The sequence below is a fragment of the Paramormyrops kingsleyae genome, chromosome 19, assembly GCF_048594095.1.
Source record: "Paramormyrops kingsleyae isolate MSU_618 chromosome 19, PKINGS_0.4, whole genome shotgun sequence".
Taxonomy (NCBI): domain Eukaryota; kingdom Metazoa; phylum Chordata; class Actinopteri; order Osteoglossiformes; family Mormyridae; genus Paramormyrops; species Paramormyrops kingsleyae.
The window spans coordinates 27,432,926-27,447,577 of record NC_132815.1 but is presented as its reverse complement, the minus strand read 5'-3'; the positions used below and the strand labels follow the sequence as shown (position 1 = coordinate 27,447,577).

The 14,652-nt window shown below is 42.3% G+C and overlaps 1 protein-coding gene across 1 annotated transcript; it reads left to right on the top strand.

The window, feature by feature from the left end:
• The first annotated feature begins 1,511 nt into the window (after positions 1-1,511).
• Positions 1,512-5,748, top strand: LOC111851169 (Krueppel-like factor 11). Its single transcript, XM_023825825.2, has 4 exons — positions 1,512-1,750; positions 2,865-3,107; positions 3,291-4,080; positions 4,993-5,748. The coding sequence occupies exons 1-4, from the start codon at positions 1,700-1,702 to the stop codon at positions 5,301-5,303; spliced, it is 1,395 nt and encodes a 464-aa protein (XP_023681593.2). The 5' UTR covers positions 1,512-1,699; the 3' UTR covers positions 5,304-5,748.
• The last annotated feature ends 8,904 nt before the right edge of the window (positions 5,749-14,652 follow it).

Sequence of the window (14,652 nt, the reverse complement as noted above, 5' to 3'; positions counted from 1 at the left end):
GATGAGGCTGAATTTGGTTGGTTGATTCTGAACACACATTGTTTATTATTAAAGGATGTGCACTATTATGCAGCCAGGATTTTGTATGGTTTTTATTTATTTCCTACCCCAAACAGTTTCTGATTTTTTTCACCTTATTTGTATAGATTGCAATTTGGAAATTGCAACATAACATTTATTTTGGTTACATTTTTTATCACAAAAAAAACACGCCATTTTTGCAGGGGTAGGTAGACTTTTTACATCCACTGTAAGGACTGTGAAACCCTACATTTTGGAGAGCAGGATCGAACATTTTTTCTGTGTGAACTAATTACAAAATATTTCTGTCCGCTCATGAATTTAATAGAGCCATATAAAGAGGGCAAACGGCCTTTGATCAACAATCTTTACGAAATAAGATTTCCCTTCTGACTATTTAATATATGCAAATATCATCTACACTCTGTGGATTCTTGTTTGAAGGCAGCACCCCATTTAGGAGTCTTTTAGCATTGGTCAGAAATAAACAAAAAGGGGTAACATACAGGCACTATAAAGAATAAGCCCCACCCTCCTCCATGGAGCCCTCACAATGAAATTGTGGAAAACAGCCTCTCTGCAAAGGGGTCGCCAGGTTCAGTGTGAACCCCTCCCTTTGCGGGGAGTCCCAGCTTATGTGAGTTAGGGCACAGCGCACATCAATATCTATAAGGCAGGCTGGGGACGCATAACGTCGCGCTGACATGTATTCAGTGGGCATCGTGATTCTCTAACACACCACAAATGCAAAACATTAAGGGAGTCTTTTAATGCTGCATTTAAAGTAGCTGATTTGATAAATACAACGGTAAGGTTTCACAGAAAAGACATGCTTGCGTCACTTGGTATGATTAAAAGGACAAACGCCAAACGGAATTCTAATTTGAGCCGAAAAAAATAAATAACCGTGGGACCAGCACGTTTAAACTTAGGGTTTGATTTCGGTACAGAAAATCAGCAAAAATAGTATTATATTATTTGATCTAATTCCTATTTAAACAGGTAAAGTCACGCCGTTCGACACTGAACCAGGCCCCTAATACAATCATTTACTCAAGTAATCGTGATCAACTGTCAAATAGATGGACAAATTATACTAAACCATTACGTATAAATATACACTTAAATACAGTCCTTATAAATGCTTTAAAGGGGTAATTCTGGTACTGCTCGTGGTATAACATTGGCTCTTTGTGAGGCTTCAGCCGCCGCCCGCCGCGCTTCCTCCGGCGTGGGCTGGCCAGACGCGCGCAAGTATCTCACGCTTCCCCCAGCTCAGTAATACGACCTTTAGCCCAGTTTTCCAGCGAAGGGTTCAACGGGTTTATTCTGACACCGCTGACTCCCGACCACACCCCCCGGTAGCCACGCTCCCCATTTCCTCCAATCGCCGCGCAATCACGCGCTGGCCACGCGCTATCTTCGCTTCCATTGGCCAACGTCGAATACACCTATGATTATGATTGGCCGTATGTTGCCACCCGCGAGTCTGTTCTGAATTTTGTTTTTCTTTTTTAATTTTTTTTTGGTCGCACAGCTGAGGAGGCTGGACCTCGCTGGTGAACGTTTTTATTTTTATGCCCAGTAGCCAGCTCCTCGCTTAGCGGTCGCATTGCCGCTGCCTCTTTATTTCCATTGTTTCCTGACGCGACCATTGGGAAGTCTTCATCTCTGTAAAATGCTCACTTATACCACGCGGCAGAACTTAAATACTGAAGAGACGAGCAGGGTGAGTTACAATTATTCTGACTTGATAAGGTCGTTGTTCTTTTATGGCAAGCGATCCTGTTTGTTTCGCTTTGCTGTCAGGGTCGTGGTTACTGCTGTGACATAATGTAGCAAGGATTAAAAATAATTGTGCCAGCAAATGCATCCCGGCTGGATCGCTGAAAGACTGCGTATGTTTTTTGCCCTCTGCTTATAAAGATGGTGTTTGTGTTCAATTTAGCTATGAAAAGTAACTATGAATTGCTTTGCAATTTAACAAATGACAACGTGTAACAGTTTACCTGTCTGTCCATCAGTGATGCCTCATTGGAAGGTGCTAAGTGTCAGCTGCATTTAATTGCATTAAATTGTGATGCATGACGCGCAGACAGTACCGTGAATGTTGTTGTCCGACACATTATCCTACATAGCAACACGAAAGCAATTGCTTAACACAAAGGAGAACCCTAAAAATCTGATATTAAACATATTGCTTCCCGGGTTATATTAATTGCTTACATTCTTATTTCTTTAAAATGTTAATTTGTTTACAAAGGGGCTGAAGTTAATGGTGGATATCCTTAACTTCCATTCAGTGCATTATTATGTTTTTATATAAAGGTTAATATCATATTTAGGGGTTCGATTTGCGTTCGCAATACTGATGGCGCAGCTGGTTCCTTGTATTATCTGGACTCGTAAACAGCTGTCGTCGTTTCTGGGAAGAGACTCAGATCTTCTACATTGGTTGCCGCAAGTGCGAGTTAATTCGGCACTTCCTGATGGCTGCGTAATGGTCTGCTTTGGGGTCTCACATGGCCGCTAGCTGCCAGCACGTCATCGCTTGCTCTATATTTGGCTGGGGGAGGTTTCCTGCTCCGGAGCAGAGCGCCGCGCGCCTCGCTGGGTGTAGTCTTTCAGTTCCCCCAGTGGCGGGATAACTGCGTGCAGTTAATAAGCGTGCTGATCGCGGGCACTCACTTGTGGCCCTGTGGACTATATGTAGCGTGTTATTCATTTAAACTCATGAGATATTTGAACTGTATATGCTAAGCCCAAAATGAACTTTGGAGACTAGTGACTGCTGACAGAGTTTATTATTAACAATGTCAGCTTTGTGTTTGTGGTTGTTTAAGATGGAGTTGACAAACATCTGCACATCAGCCTTGGAGCGACAGAGACATGACAGCGAGCAGTCCTGCAGTGGCACGCTGGCATACCATGACCTGGAGGCCGCAGAGGCCTTGGTGAGCATGAGCTCACTGGGTCAGAGGTCAGACAAGCCGCGACCGCTCACACCCACCTCAGACTCCTGTGACTCCCTCCTGCACCCGGATCCTACCGACCACAGCAGAGACTTCATTTCTCTATCATCGCTGGTGGGTAAAAGAGGCGTGTCGGGAAAAAAAAACATGCACAGAGAACTTGCGTGAATTATTATCGTAACAGCTTAAAAAGTAAATAGTCTTAAGAGAGTGAAACTGTGAATATTTTGCTTTTATATTGTCTTGGGTCTGACATGTCTCTCCTCTCTCCTCTTTCTCTCTGTTGGCCTGTTATAGTGCATGACCCCCCCTCACAGCCCCAAATTTGCTGACTCTTCCATTGCCTGCACGGTTATGTATGCCACTGCTACCCCTGCCGTGAGCTCAGACCCAAGACCTGCCTTACCCCGAACAGCGCTGGGCTCCCCTGTCTCTCAGGGGGGCACCCCCCCGCCTTGCAGGGCCATGGCGACCAGCGTCATCCGCCACACCGCCGACACTCCCCCTGCCCAGCAGGCCCCACCGGCGCCCTCTGCAGCCCCAAGCAGCAGGCGGCCTGCCCACGAGCCTTCTCTGGTGCGGCCTGCCACTCCAAGCACCAACGGCGTTTGTGCAGCCCTGACCAAGACGTGTCGGGATGTCATGGTGGTACCCACTCCAGCCTCCCTGTCCCCATCTTCCGTTGCCAGTTCCCCTGTGTTCTGCCATATGTTTCCTGTGGGTGGGCAGCCTGGAATGATTTCAGCTCTCATCCAGACCCCTGTACGGACACAGACACCTGGGCCCCCCCCCTTCACCCAGCCCATTCTGGTAGGCTCCCCTGTAGCCCAAGGTACAGTCATGTTTGTGGTACCTCAGTCCCCAGTGCCCCAGCCTCCCCAGTGTCCCCCCACTGTAGTGACCCTTGGCAACACCAAGCTGTTGCCCCTGGCCCCCGCCCCAGTCTACGTGCCCTCGGGACAGAGCGGGAGCACAATTCCTCATGCTGACTTCTCCCGCCGACGGAACTATGTCTGCAGCTTTCCAGGCTGCAGGAAGACATACTTCAAGAGCTCTCATCTGAAAGCCCATCTCCGAACTCACACAGGTACACCCCGCTTCTGCATATAGATCAGCGTCAGTGAACACAACATCCATATTTATGTAGAACACCTTAACGTAACAAACAACACTAGTCATTTTTTTTCTTCAGTAATTTCATTGATTCAGCTTTGTTCAAATCATTAGACTTACATTAACATTTATAATGTTTAGCAGATACATTTGTCCAAACGGATGTACGAATGAGGCAGATAGCACATTACCAACATACTGTATGGCTGTCAAGGAGGCAACTAGGCATAAGTGTAACTATGTTGAGCATCCAATGAATACCCAGGTAGAAGTGAGTGGAACAAGAGCTACACCATCCAAAAAATAAAGACAATTCACTGATGAGAATTGCAATATTAAGAACATTCAGAGAACATAGAGAAACATCAGAGAAGTAGAGGAGTTCCTGGAACAGAAGGGTCTTGAGGCATTTGTTGAAGGTGGAGAGGGAGTCTGATGACGGGACTTACCTAACCTATAGAATCATATGCATTTTGACAGTCTCTGCAGGATATTTTTAGACCTGCCCATCAAATCTAGTCTGCTCTAGCTTTACGTTTATGATGCCTTGGAGGTGTATGGACAGCTTTGCCGCAACAGCCAGGTGCAAGTGCCCCAGGCAGCCTATAGGCCAAAGAATGTCCCTGCCTCTGTTTACACAAGCACTCCACTGCAGTAACTGAAACCTCTGGCTGTAACAATTCAGCCTACCAATACTAACCTTCTCAGACTTATAATCTTATTGCAAACAGTATTATGTATACAACAGTTCCCAGAAATGTTAGTGGTCACAGTAAAAAGTAAAAAATGTAGCTGGTTTCAGAGGGTGTACCTAGGGGGACCATGTATTGACGTCAGCTAATGCCACGTGTACGAGAAGCTGATTCTCTGCTCCTTTGTTGAGCAGGTGAAAAGCCATTCAGCTGTAACTGGGATGGCTGCGAGAAAAGGTTCGCCCGTTCTGACGAGCTCTCACGGCACCGGCGAACGCACACCGGTGAGAAGAAATTTGCCTGCCCCGTGTGCGATCGACGTTTCATGCGGAGCGACCATCTGACCAAGCACACTAGACGGCACACAGCTACCAAAAAGACCTCTGTCTGGCAGGCAGGGGTGCAGGACCACAAAACGACAGAGGCAGTCAGGGGAAAGACAGGCACGCCTGCCTCTCCTGCTGCAGTGTCCCACACTGATGCATTACCACCAACTCCAAACTAGGTCCACCTTCCTGACCGCAGACCCACCTCTCAACTGACCTCCCAGTATCTACAAAGAAGGTGACAATATGAAGACAAGGCTGCTACAATAACTTCACAAAATACTCCAAACTCATCTTGCACTGGAACAACTGTCTTTTTTCATTTTTGTTATCCCTGCTTCACAGGAATTCTTGTTTACTTTCATACAAGTCACACTTTACTAAATGTATTGTTCATTTGCCAAAGTCTTTCAGTAAACATTTTGTCTGTCTGTAAATGTGTACATATGCATATCTATATATGAATGTACTGTGTATTCCAAACTGCATTTATTTACAGAATATGAAATGAACCTATATGTAAAGAAAAAGAAAAAAAAAAACTTGAGTGGATGATATTCCACTGTGATTTCTACCTACTCTTTCACTTTGCCTATTATTTAATAAACATTTGTAAGAAATAAACGTGTATGTTTTTGATATTATTACAATTGTTTAAATTACTTTTTTTCTACATTCTTCCAAGTGCGAGGTTAATATACCAGAAAGGTTGCAAGAAACGTCAACGAAGTATAGTTCCCGACTTGCTAAGATTGAATCTTTATTGATCGCCGTTCATTTGCATCAACCATACATACATTTTGCAGTGACTTGAGCTTCTGGTTTAAGTCGTTCCCTTTAAAACAGCGTCTGTTACGAAGACAGCTATGGGCTGTAGGCTCGCGTTAATGTCTTGTGCTTAACCAAGTAATCCATTTAGACACATAAAGTCTGGACATAATTTCTTAACGGCCTCTAGTCGACTTAATTTTAGCGTACACACTATTTTTTGTTTTCGTTACATAATGTGGGATTTCAGCTCCAACAGCAGTTGTTTCATCAGAAGTCTTGTGGAAAGAAACGTCGACGGGTTGCTGGCTCGGTATTTTACATCCCTGACTGCTGATCTAACGTGTGTGTGTGTGTGTGTGTATATATATGTATACTCATTCTTAGACATTTACTTACAGCCAAGCAAGAGTGCAACACACAATGTGTATGCAGAAAGAATAAAGTCAAACTGCATTCGTACTTCATTAAATATATTAAATTTGTATTTATTCTTGTATGCCATTATATTGACTTTATTACTTAATTCTGACGTAACAAACTGACAACACAGTAAACACTGACCCCACAGAAGCGCCATGACATGCAGTACTATTTAATGCGACATTTCTCTTCCTACGATAAATAGAACTGTTTCTCCCTTCCACACCTAGTAACAACAATTTACCAATCAGATTTCAGGCAACGGCGAAGGGGCGCGACCAATCGGAGAGCAGGCAGAGCTGGCACACTGCCGCACTTTTACTTTGATTGGCTGGATCCATCCCCGCCCTTTTGCCTTACTGACCGACATTCGGCGAAGGGAAAACAAATGTTGCCACTGCGGAATGCCGTCATTGTGCGCTGCTATAGAACGTATCATGGCGTAGGCGGCACGAAGGAAAATAACAATTACCGGTAATACATGGCATCATCAGATGCAACCATTTGATATGCTTGGTTCCACCAAAATGAGCAAAAGAGACGGTGCTTTTAGTCCGAAATATGCGTATACCAGTAGAACCGCCTGGTACTATATTCGTCAGCAGAGACCTACACTCACCTAAAGGATTATTAGGAACACCATATTAATACGATGTTTGACCCCCTTTCGCCTTCAGAACTGCCTTAATTCTACGTGGCATTGATTCAACAAGGTGCTGAAAGCATTCTTTAGAAATGTTGGCCCATATTGATAGGATAGCATCTTGCAGTTGATGGAGATTTGTGGGATGCACATCCAGGGCAAGAAGCTCCCGTTCCACCACATCCCAAAGATGCTCTATTGGGTTGAGATCTGGTGACTGTGGGGGCCATTTTAGTACAGTGAACTCATTGTCATGTTCAAGAAACCAATTTGAAATGATTCGAGCTTTGTGACATGGTGCATTATCCTGCTGGAAGTGGCCATCAGAGGATGGGTACATGGTGGTCATAAAGGGATGGACATGGTCAGAAACAATGCTCAGGTAAGCCGTGGCATTTAAACGATGCCCAATTGGCACTAAGGGGCCTAAAGTGTGCCAAGAAAACATCCCCCACACCATTACACCACCACCAGCAGCCTGCACAGTGGTAACAAGGCATGATGGATCCATGTTCTCATTCTGTTTACGCCAAATTCTGACTCTACCATTTGAATGTCTCAACAGAAATCGAGACTCATCAGACCAGGCAACATTTTTCCAGTCTTCAACTGTCCAATTTTGGTGAGCTCGTGCAAATTGTAGCCTCTTTTTCCTATTTGTAGTGGAGATGAGTGGTACCCGGTGGGGTCTTCTGCTGTTGTAGCCCATCCGCCTCAAGGTTGTGCGTGTTGTGGCTTCACAAATGCTTTGCTGCATACCTCGGTTGTAACGAGTGGTTATTTCAGTCAAAGTTGCTCTTCTATCAGCTTGAATCAGTCGGCCCATTCTCCTCTGACCTCTAGCATCAACAAGGCATTTTCGCCCACAGGACTGCCGCATACTGGATGTTTTTCCCTTTGTACACCATTCTTTGTAAACCCTAGAAATGGTTGTGCGTGAAAATCCCAGTAACTGAGCAGATTGTGAAATACTCAGACCGGCTCGTCTGGCACCAACAACCATGCCACGCTCAAAATTGCTTAAATCACCTTTCTTTCCCATTCTGACATTCAATTTGGAGTTCAGGAGATTGTCTTGACCAGGACCACACCCCTAAATGCATTGAAGCAACTGCCATGTGATTGGTTGATTAGATAATTGCATTAATGAGAATTAAGAACATAAGAAGACAAGAACTATACAAACGAGAGGAGGCCATTCGGCCCATCGAGCTCGCTTGGGGAGAACTTAACTAATAGCTCAGAGTTGTTAAAATCTTATCTAGCTCTGATTTAAAGGAACCCAAGGATTCAGCTTGCACTACGTTATCAGGAAGACTATTCCATACTCTGACTACACGCTGTGTAAAAAAGTGCTTCCTTAAATCCAGTTTGAAATGTTCTCCCACTAATTTCCACCTATGGCCACGAGTTCTTGTATTTGAACTAATGCTGAAGTAACTATTCGGTTGAACAGCATCCAAACCTGTTAGAATCTTATAGACCTGGATCATGTCCCCCCTCAGTCTCCTTTGCTTGAGGCTGAACAGATTTAGCTCAAATAATTGAACAGGTGTTCCTAATAATCCTTTAGGTGAGTGTATATTTGAAGAATTGAGGCATTCCTCTCGCCACAAAACGACATTAACTGTATTTCTAAATGACAATTTACATAAAGAGAAGGATTATATAGATATTCATGACCCAGGACTACACCAGTTTTGTCTCTAACTTTTAATTTGACTTAATTTATAGTCTACTGATTTATTATAGAGTCGTAAACAATAGATTATGGTGGATTTAAATAACATTTCAGTATGACTTGGATAACATTTTCTGTTTGCCTACAGCATGACCCAGGACCAAGCGCGGGCTAGGAACGCTAGTCTGAATCATTACTTTAACAGATCTCAGAACTAATCAATAAGCTTATAATATCATCCATGTACCATCACGCCATCCATTTCCCAGGCTCCCGTGGGACGATTGAGGGGAGGGAGGAACGTCATAGGACATGGGGCACAAAGCTTTATAGAATTGCAATGTCTTATCTTCGCCACAGAGAGGCAGCATGAAACAAAATAAAATATGAAGCCGTCTTTTCTCGTTTTGCGAGTCTTAAAATCTTTCAGATGAAAGAGAGGGAATGACATGGTTGCTCAAGGGGGCTCAATCCCGTCTCAGAAATGTAGGTTCAAATCCCATCTTTGGCTCTCAGTGGGGCTTATGTTTCCCCATACCTGTGATGACTGTGCAAGCTATCGCTGGATAATGCATCTTATCCCTGCAATCCAAAATCAATGCGTTTGATGGACTGGTGTCTGTAAAACATGCTTAGGATATCATTGTGTTTAAGAGTTTATTCTATGGGACAGCCTCTCCTGGGATAGACTGTAGGTTGCCCATGGTCCAGGCCAGTACTGGACATATAGGTAATGGAGATGTATAGATGGATTGAAATGGAGGCATTAGGGGGTGATTTCATGCAAAGCAGGTGTGGGCATTGAGAGAGAGGAGAAAAAATCATCAGGTATAAAAAGCAGGAGTATTCTAAAATAACCAGCAACCTGCATACCACCTTCTCCCAAATATTTATGTTTTATGTAACCCAGGTGGACACTTATTGTAAGTTGTTTGCCTGTTTAGGTATGGGTTTTAATCACAAACATGTCTAATCTCCTCATTCCTTCCTTCAAGATTCAAGATTTTTATTTGTCACATGCATGAATAGCATGTGTGAATGATGGTACACCAGGAGTGAACTGAAACTGCCGCTACTCCAGGCTGTGCTATAAACAAGGTAGAAGGATAGCAAAATTAAATAACACAAGTTAACTAAATAAGTACAGCACTAAAAATAGTAAAGATATAAGAAAATATTATTTTGCATTTATTGGTGATTTTAGTTTTTAATGGGTGGTGTTAATGATCCTGATGGCCTGGAGGTAGCAGCTTCTCCTCAGCCTCTCAATCTCGGCCAAAAGGCTCCGGAGGTGCCTACTGAGTGCAGCCACTGGAACAGTTTATGGCCTGGGTGCCCAGTGTCTCTGGTGATATTAATGCCCTAGACCTACATTGTATGTAGATGATTCTTGCAGCTGCCATACCAGGCATTGGTGGTTCCAGATAGCAGAGATCCCATAGTTCCCTCAACTACCTCAGGTCATACGGTCAAGACCTAGCTATCTGCAGCAGTGTTGAAGTTTGGGTCGTCCATGTCAGGTACTCATAAATGTTGTAGGATCACACATGCACATATCACAGGGCCTAAATTCCAGGTGGCCTGAGACAAGGCTGAGCCTGGTACGAGAGGCACCAAAGGGGGGTTACACACATGAACACACACACACAGATAACAAGGGAGGCCAGCACTCCAACTTTTATTGCCCTTGACTTGGCACACAACCCCCCTTTCACATACACTCTGCCTTACATCTCACTCACCCAACAGATGAACACCCTAAAGGAAATTTCATTTAAGTTTGGCTTTTGTATACCCTGTATATTGATTTACTCACGACTACTAGTCTCAATATACAGATACGTTATGTTTGTATGTGTCCTTAGACAATCTTAGTGTTTTGTGTGCCACCCTTATAACCATGTTCACGGAGTATCACCTATTTTACCCCTTTGTACTTGAACATAAGAACATAAGAACATAAGAACATAAGAAATTTACAAACGAGAGGAGGCCATTCGGCCCATCAAGCTCGTTTGGGGAGAACTTAGCTAATAGCTCAGAGTTGTTAAAATCTTATCTAGCTCTGATTTAAAGGAACCCATGGTTTTAGCTTCCACTACAATAGCAGGAAGACTATTCCATACTCTGACTACACGCTGTGTAAAGAAGTGCTTCCTCAAATTTGTTTTAAAATGTTCTCCCGCTAATTTCCACTTATGGCCACGAGTTCTAGTATTTAGACTAATATTGAAATAGTCATTTGGCTGAACAGCATCCAGACCCGTTAGAATCTTATAGACCTGAATCATATCCCCCCTTAGTCTCCTTTGCTCAAGGCTGAACAGATTCAGTTCCGCTAACCTCTCCTCGTAAGACATTCCTCTAAGACCAGGAATCATTCTCGTAGCTCTTCGTTGCACCTTTTCTAAGGCAGCAATGTCCTTCTTGAGGTATGGTGACCAAACCTGCACACAGTATTCTAGGTGGGGTCTTACCAAGGAATTATATAAGTGTAACATCACCTCCCTTGACTTAAACTCCACACATCTAGAGATATAACCCAACATTCTGTTCGCCTTTTTTATTGCTTCCCCACATTGGCGAGAGTGGGACATGGAAGCATCAACATACATACCGAGATCTTTCTCGTAATCAGCTACCTTTATTTCAGTGGAACCCATAAAATATCTGTACTGTATATTTCTGCTCCCTGCATGGATTACCTTACATTTATCTGTGTTAAATTTCATCTGCCAAGTATCAGCCCATTCGCTAATTAAATCCAGATCCCGTTGAAGCCTCTCTGCTGCTAGATTAGTATCTGCTACCCCGCCCACCTTAGTGTCGTCTGCAAATTTAACCAGTTTACTGTATGTATTCGTGTCAATATCATTAATGTAAATTAGGAACAATAGTGGTCCTAAAATTGAACCCTGCGGTACCCCACTATAAACGAAGGCCCACTGTGACATAGTGCCTCTAATAACTACTCGCTGCTTCCTATCAGTTAGCCAGTTTTTGATCCAAGCTGCCACAGTTCCTAAAATTCCTGCAGCTTTAAGCTTTAACAAGAGCCGTTTGTGGGGGATAACATCAAAGGCTTTCTGGAAATCTAAGTAAATCACATCATAGGCCTTTTTGTGATCAATTTCACTTGTAGCTTCCTCAAAGAACTCAAGCAGATTCGTTAAGCAGGATCTACCTCTCCTAAATCCATGTTGGCTATCCTTTATAATGTTATTTGCATCTAGGTAATCTACCATTTTCACTTGAATTATAGCTTCCATTATTTTTCCAGTAATGCTAGTTAAACTGATTGGCCTATAGTTTGCTGGATTACTTCTATCCCCTTTTTTGAATATGGGTGTTATATTAGCATGCTTCCAATCTGATGGTACCACACCCGCAGATAACGATTTCTGGAATATTAAAGTCAAAGGTTGGCTAATAATATCCCTCATCTCTTTCAAGACTAAAGGTAAGATGCCATCAGGCCCCTGCGATTTATTTATTTTGAGTTTTGCTAGGCTTAGTATCACATCAACCTCAGTTATACATATATTGGTCATAGACGATGCTGTATTCGTATTAATTGGTGGTAAGTTACTTGTGTTCACTATTGTGAACACCCTTGAAAAATAATCATTAAACTCGTTTACCATATCAATTTCGTTATCAATTATAAGGCCCTTACTATCCTACAAATTAGTGATTTCAGCTTTTAGTGCTCTCTTGGAGTTAAAATATTGGAAGAAACCTTTACTGTCATGCTTAGCCTCCAATGCAATTTTTCTTTCTACATCCCTCTTTGATAGCCTAATGTCATTTTTTAACTCTGCCTGTAGACTTAGATACTCCTGCTTGAACACATATAAATTTAAATAAATAGAAAGGTATAGCTACCATTAGGGCTGGGCGATAAAACGATTACGATATGTATCGCGATAGACACGTGATCGATATCAATAAAAAATGTGTTCGATAAAACGTTCGATATTTTTTATTCTTCGTCGGAAGAAAACAGAGGTTGCGAAGCTAGTTTGGATCCGAACAGGTGTTCCGGGCAATTCGGTTTCCCTATGTTTCCCCTGTCTATCGGGAAATAATGTTTCCCCTAATATTAAATCAAAGAGGTATGTGAAATGTCTGAAAATCACTCAAGTACATTATTACATGTGAATACTGTATTGTTATTAGTACCGAGGCCCAGAGTTGCTGTATACCTGTTTTAACAGGGGGGAACCAAATATCCTGGATGTCAGGAAATAATGTTTCTCCTAATATTTAGGCAAATATGTATGTGGGATGTCTGAAAATCACTCAGGTACAGTATTACATGCGAATACAGTAGTTCGTCACGCATAATATAGTCTTATAAGAAATACTATACCGTTTTCATCAAGAAATATCTCTATCCAGCGAATTAAATACTTTCATTTATTATCAGTAAAAACAAAAAACATGTGATGTTTTAAAATATGTGGCTTGTTTACCTCAAGAGCTTCGTAAAAAGACATGAAAACAACAGCGAAACCGTGTACAAATCAGCGCGCGACAGGGGAAACATAGGGAAACTGAATTGCCCGGAACACCGGAAACGCAGCTGTCATAAATGGTCGTAGCACAGCAAAACAACTGCTTTATGGAAGTTCTGCCGGTTTTTTGTGAATCACTGTGACGGTCGCCTCGCCCTTCCCTAACGCCGCTCGCCCCCCGTCTCCTGAATATTAAGTTATAGGTCTGTATCCTTTCGGTTTGTATGTGTCATGTTGTCCGGTTTTTCGCGTATCCCGTGTTTCGTTTCGAGTCTGCCGTGTCTTTTGTTTCCCCTTCTCTCTTTCCTCTCTGTGTTTACGGCGCACTTCCGGGTTCCGGCTCCCTACGTATCGCGTCTTCCTCGTTAGTGTTTGCATGTGTGTCTTTTCCTAGCACAAAACCTGGACTGAAAATATACTTGAATAGTTCAACTTCAAGTATGATTAGAGTAAGAATAACTTGAAGAGTTACTTTTTCATATTTCTGCAGGTTTTATATTTCAAACAATGTTACTGTACTGTATCAGGTTTGTTTTTTTATATTACAGATGTACTGTATCTCAGTCTACGTCAGTTTTATTTATGTTTACAAAACACTGCACATATTTTAAAAACACTTTATTTTCCATGGTTGTTGACATGTTTAAAATAAAAATGTTTAAATGTAATATATTTTTCTCCTGGTCTTTATTTTAAATGGGTCATAAAAAATGTCAATAATTATCGATATCGACCGATATGAAACACTCATATCGTGATACAGTTTTCAGTCATATCGCCCAGCCCTAGCTACCATTGTATATATGTTCTCATGGTATACCAGAAGAATCTGGAAAATTAGTGTAACCAATGTGTCCTAACTTTTAGAGAGTCTTCTTTGTTAACAACCCCCCTTCTCTTCCAACATTCCTTTGTGGTCCTTATCAGATCTTGGTGGACCGTTACCAAGTTTCTTTGTTCTAACATACTATGTTAAAAGAACTGAATTAAGGTGTATCTTATCCATTCTGGAGAAGATGAATTGGCATAAGCCACACCAAACAAATTATGTTGTTTCCAGATGTGCAACTTATATTGATATTACCACAAACTAACGGCCACGCCTATCTATGGATAAGATGTGCTGTTTGTAATATGAATATTTGATGTAATATCTGCACAAAGTGTAACATCTGTTGGAGTGCACCTGCACAAAGCTGTTCTCCTTCATGCAAAACTGAGTTTTTCCACACTAGGATAGTGCATAGAGATAATATTATGACTTATGTTGGATCTGTCAGGTCCTGTCTATATGTAATTAATAAAAAAAAATAAAATTGAGATGACACCAAAATGGGGGAAAACTGCCCATTAGTATAGTAACTTAGTTACTCCAGCTATTATTGCTGGATGCATGTTGAATCCTTTAGCTATTTTGATTTCTCCCACACAGGCAGTTAATGTTCTATGCTTGTTTATTGGTTACACTAAGCTAAACTGTGTATCAGACCCAAAAC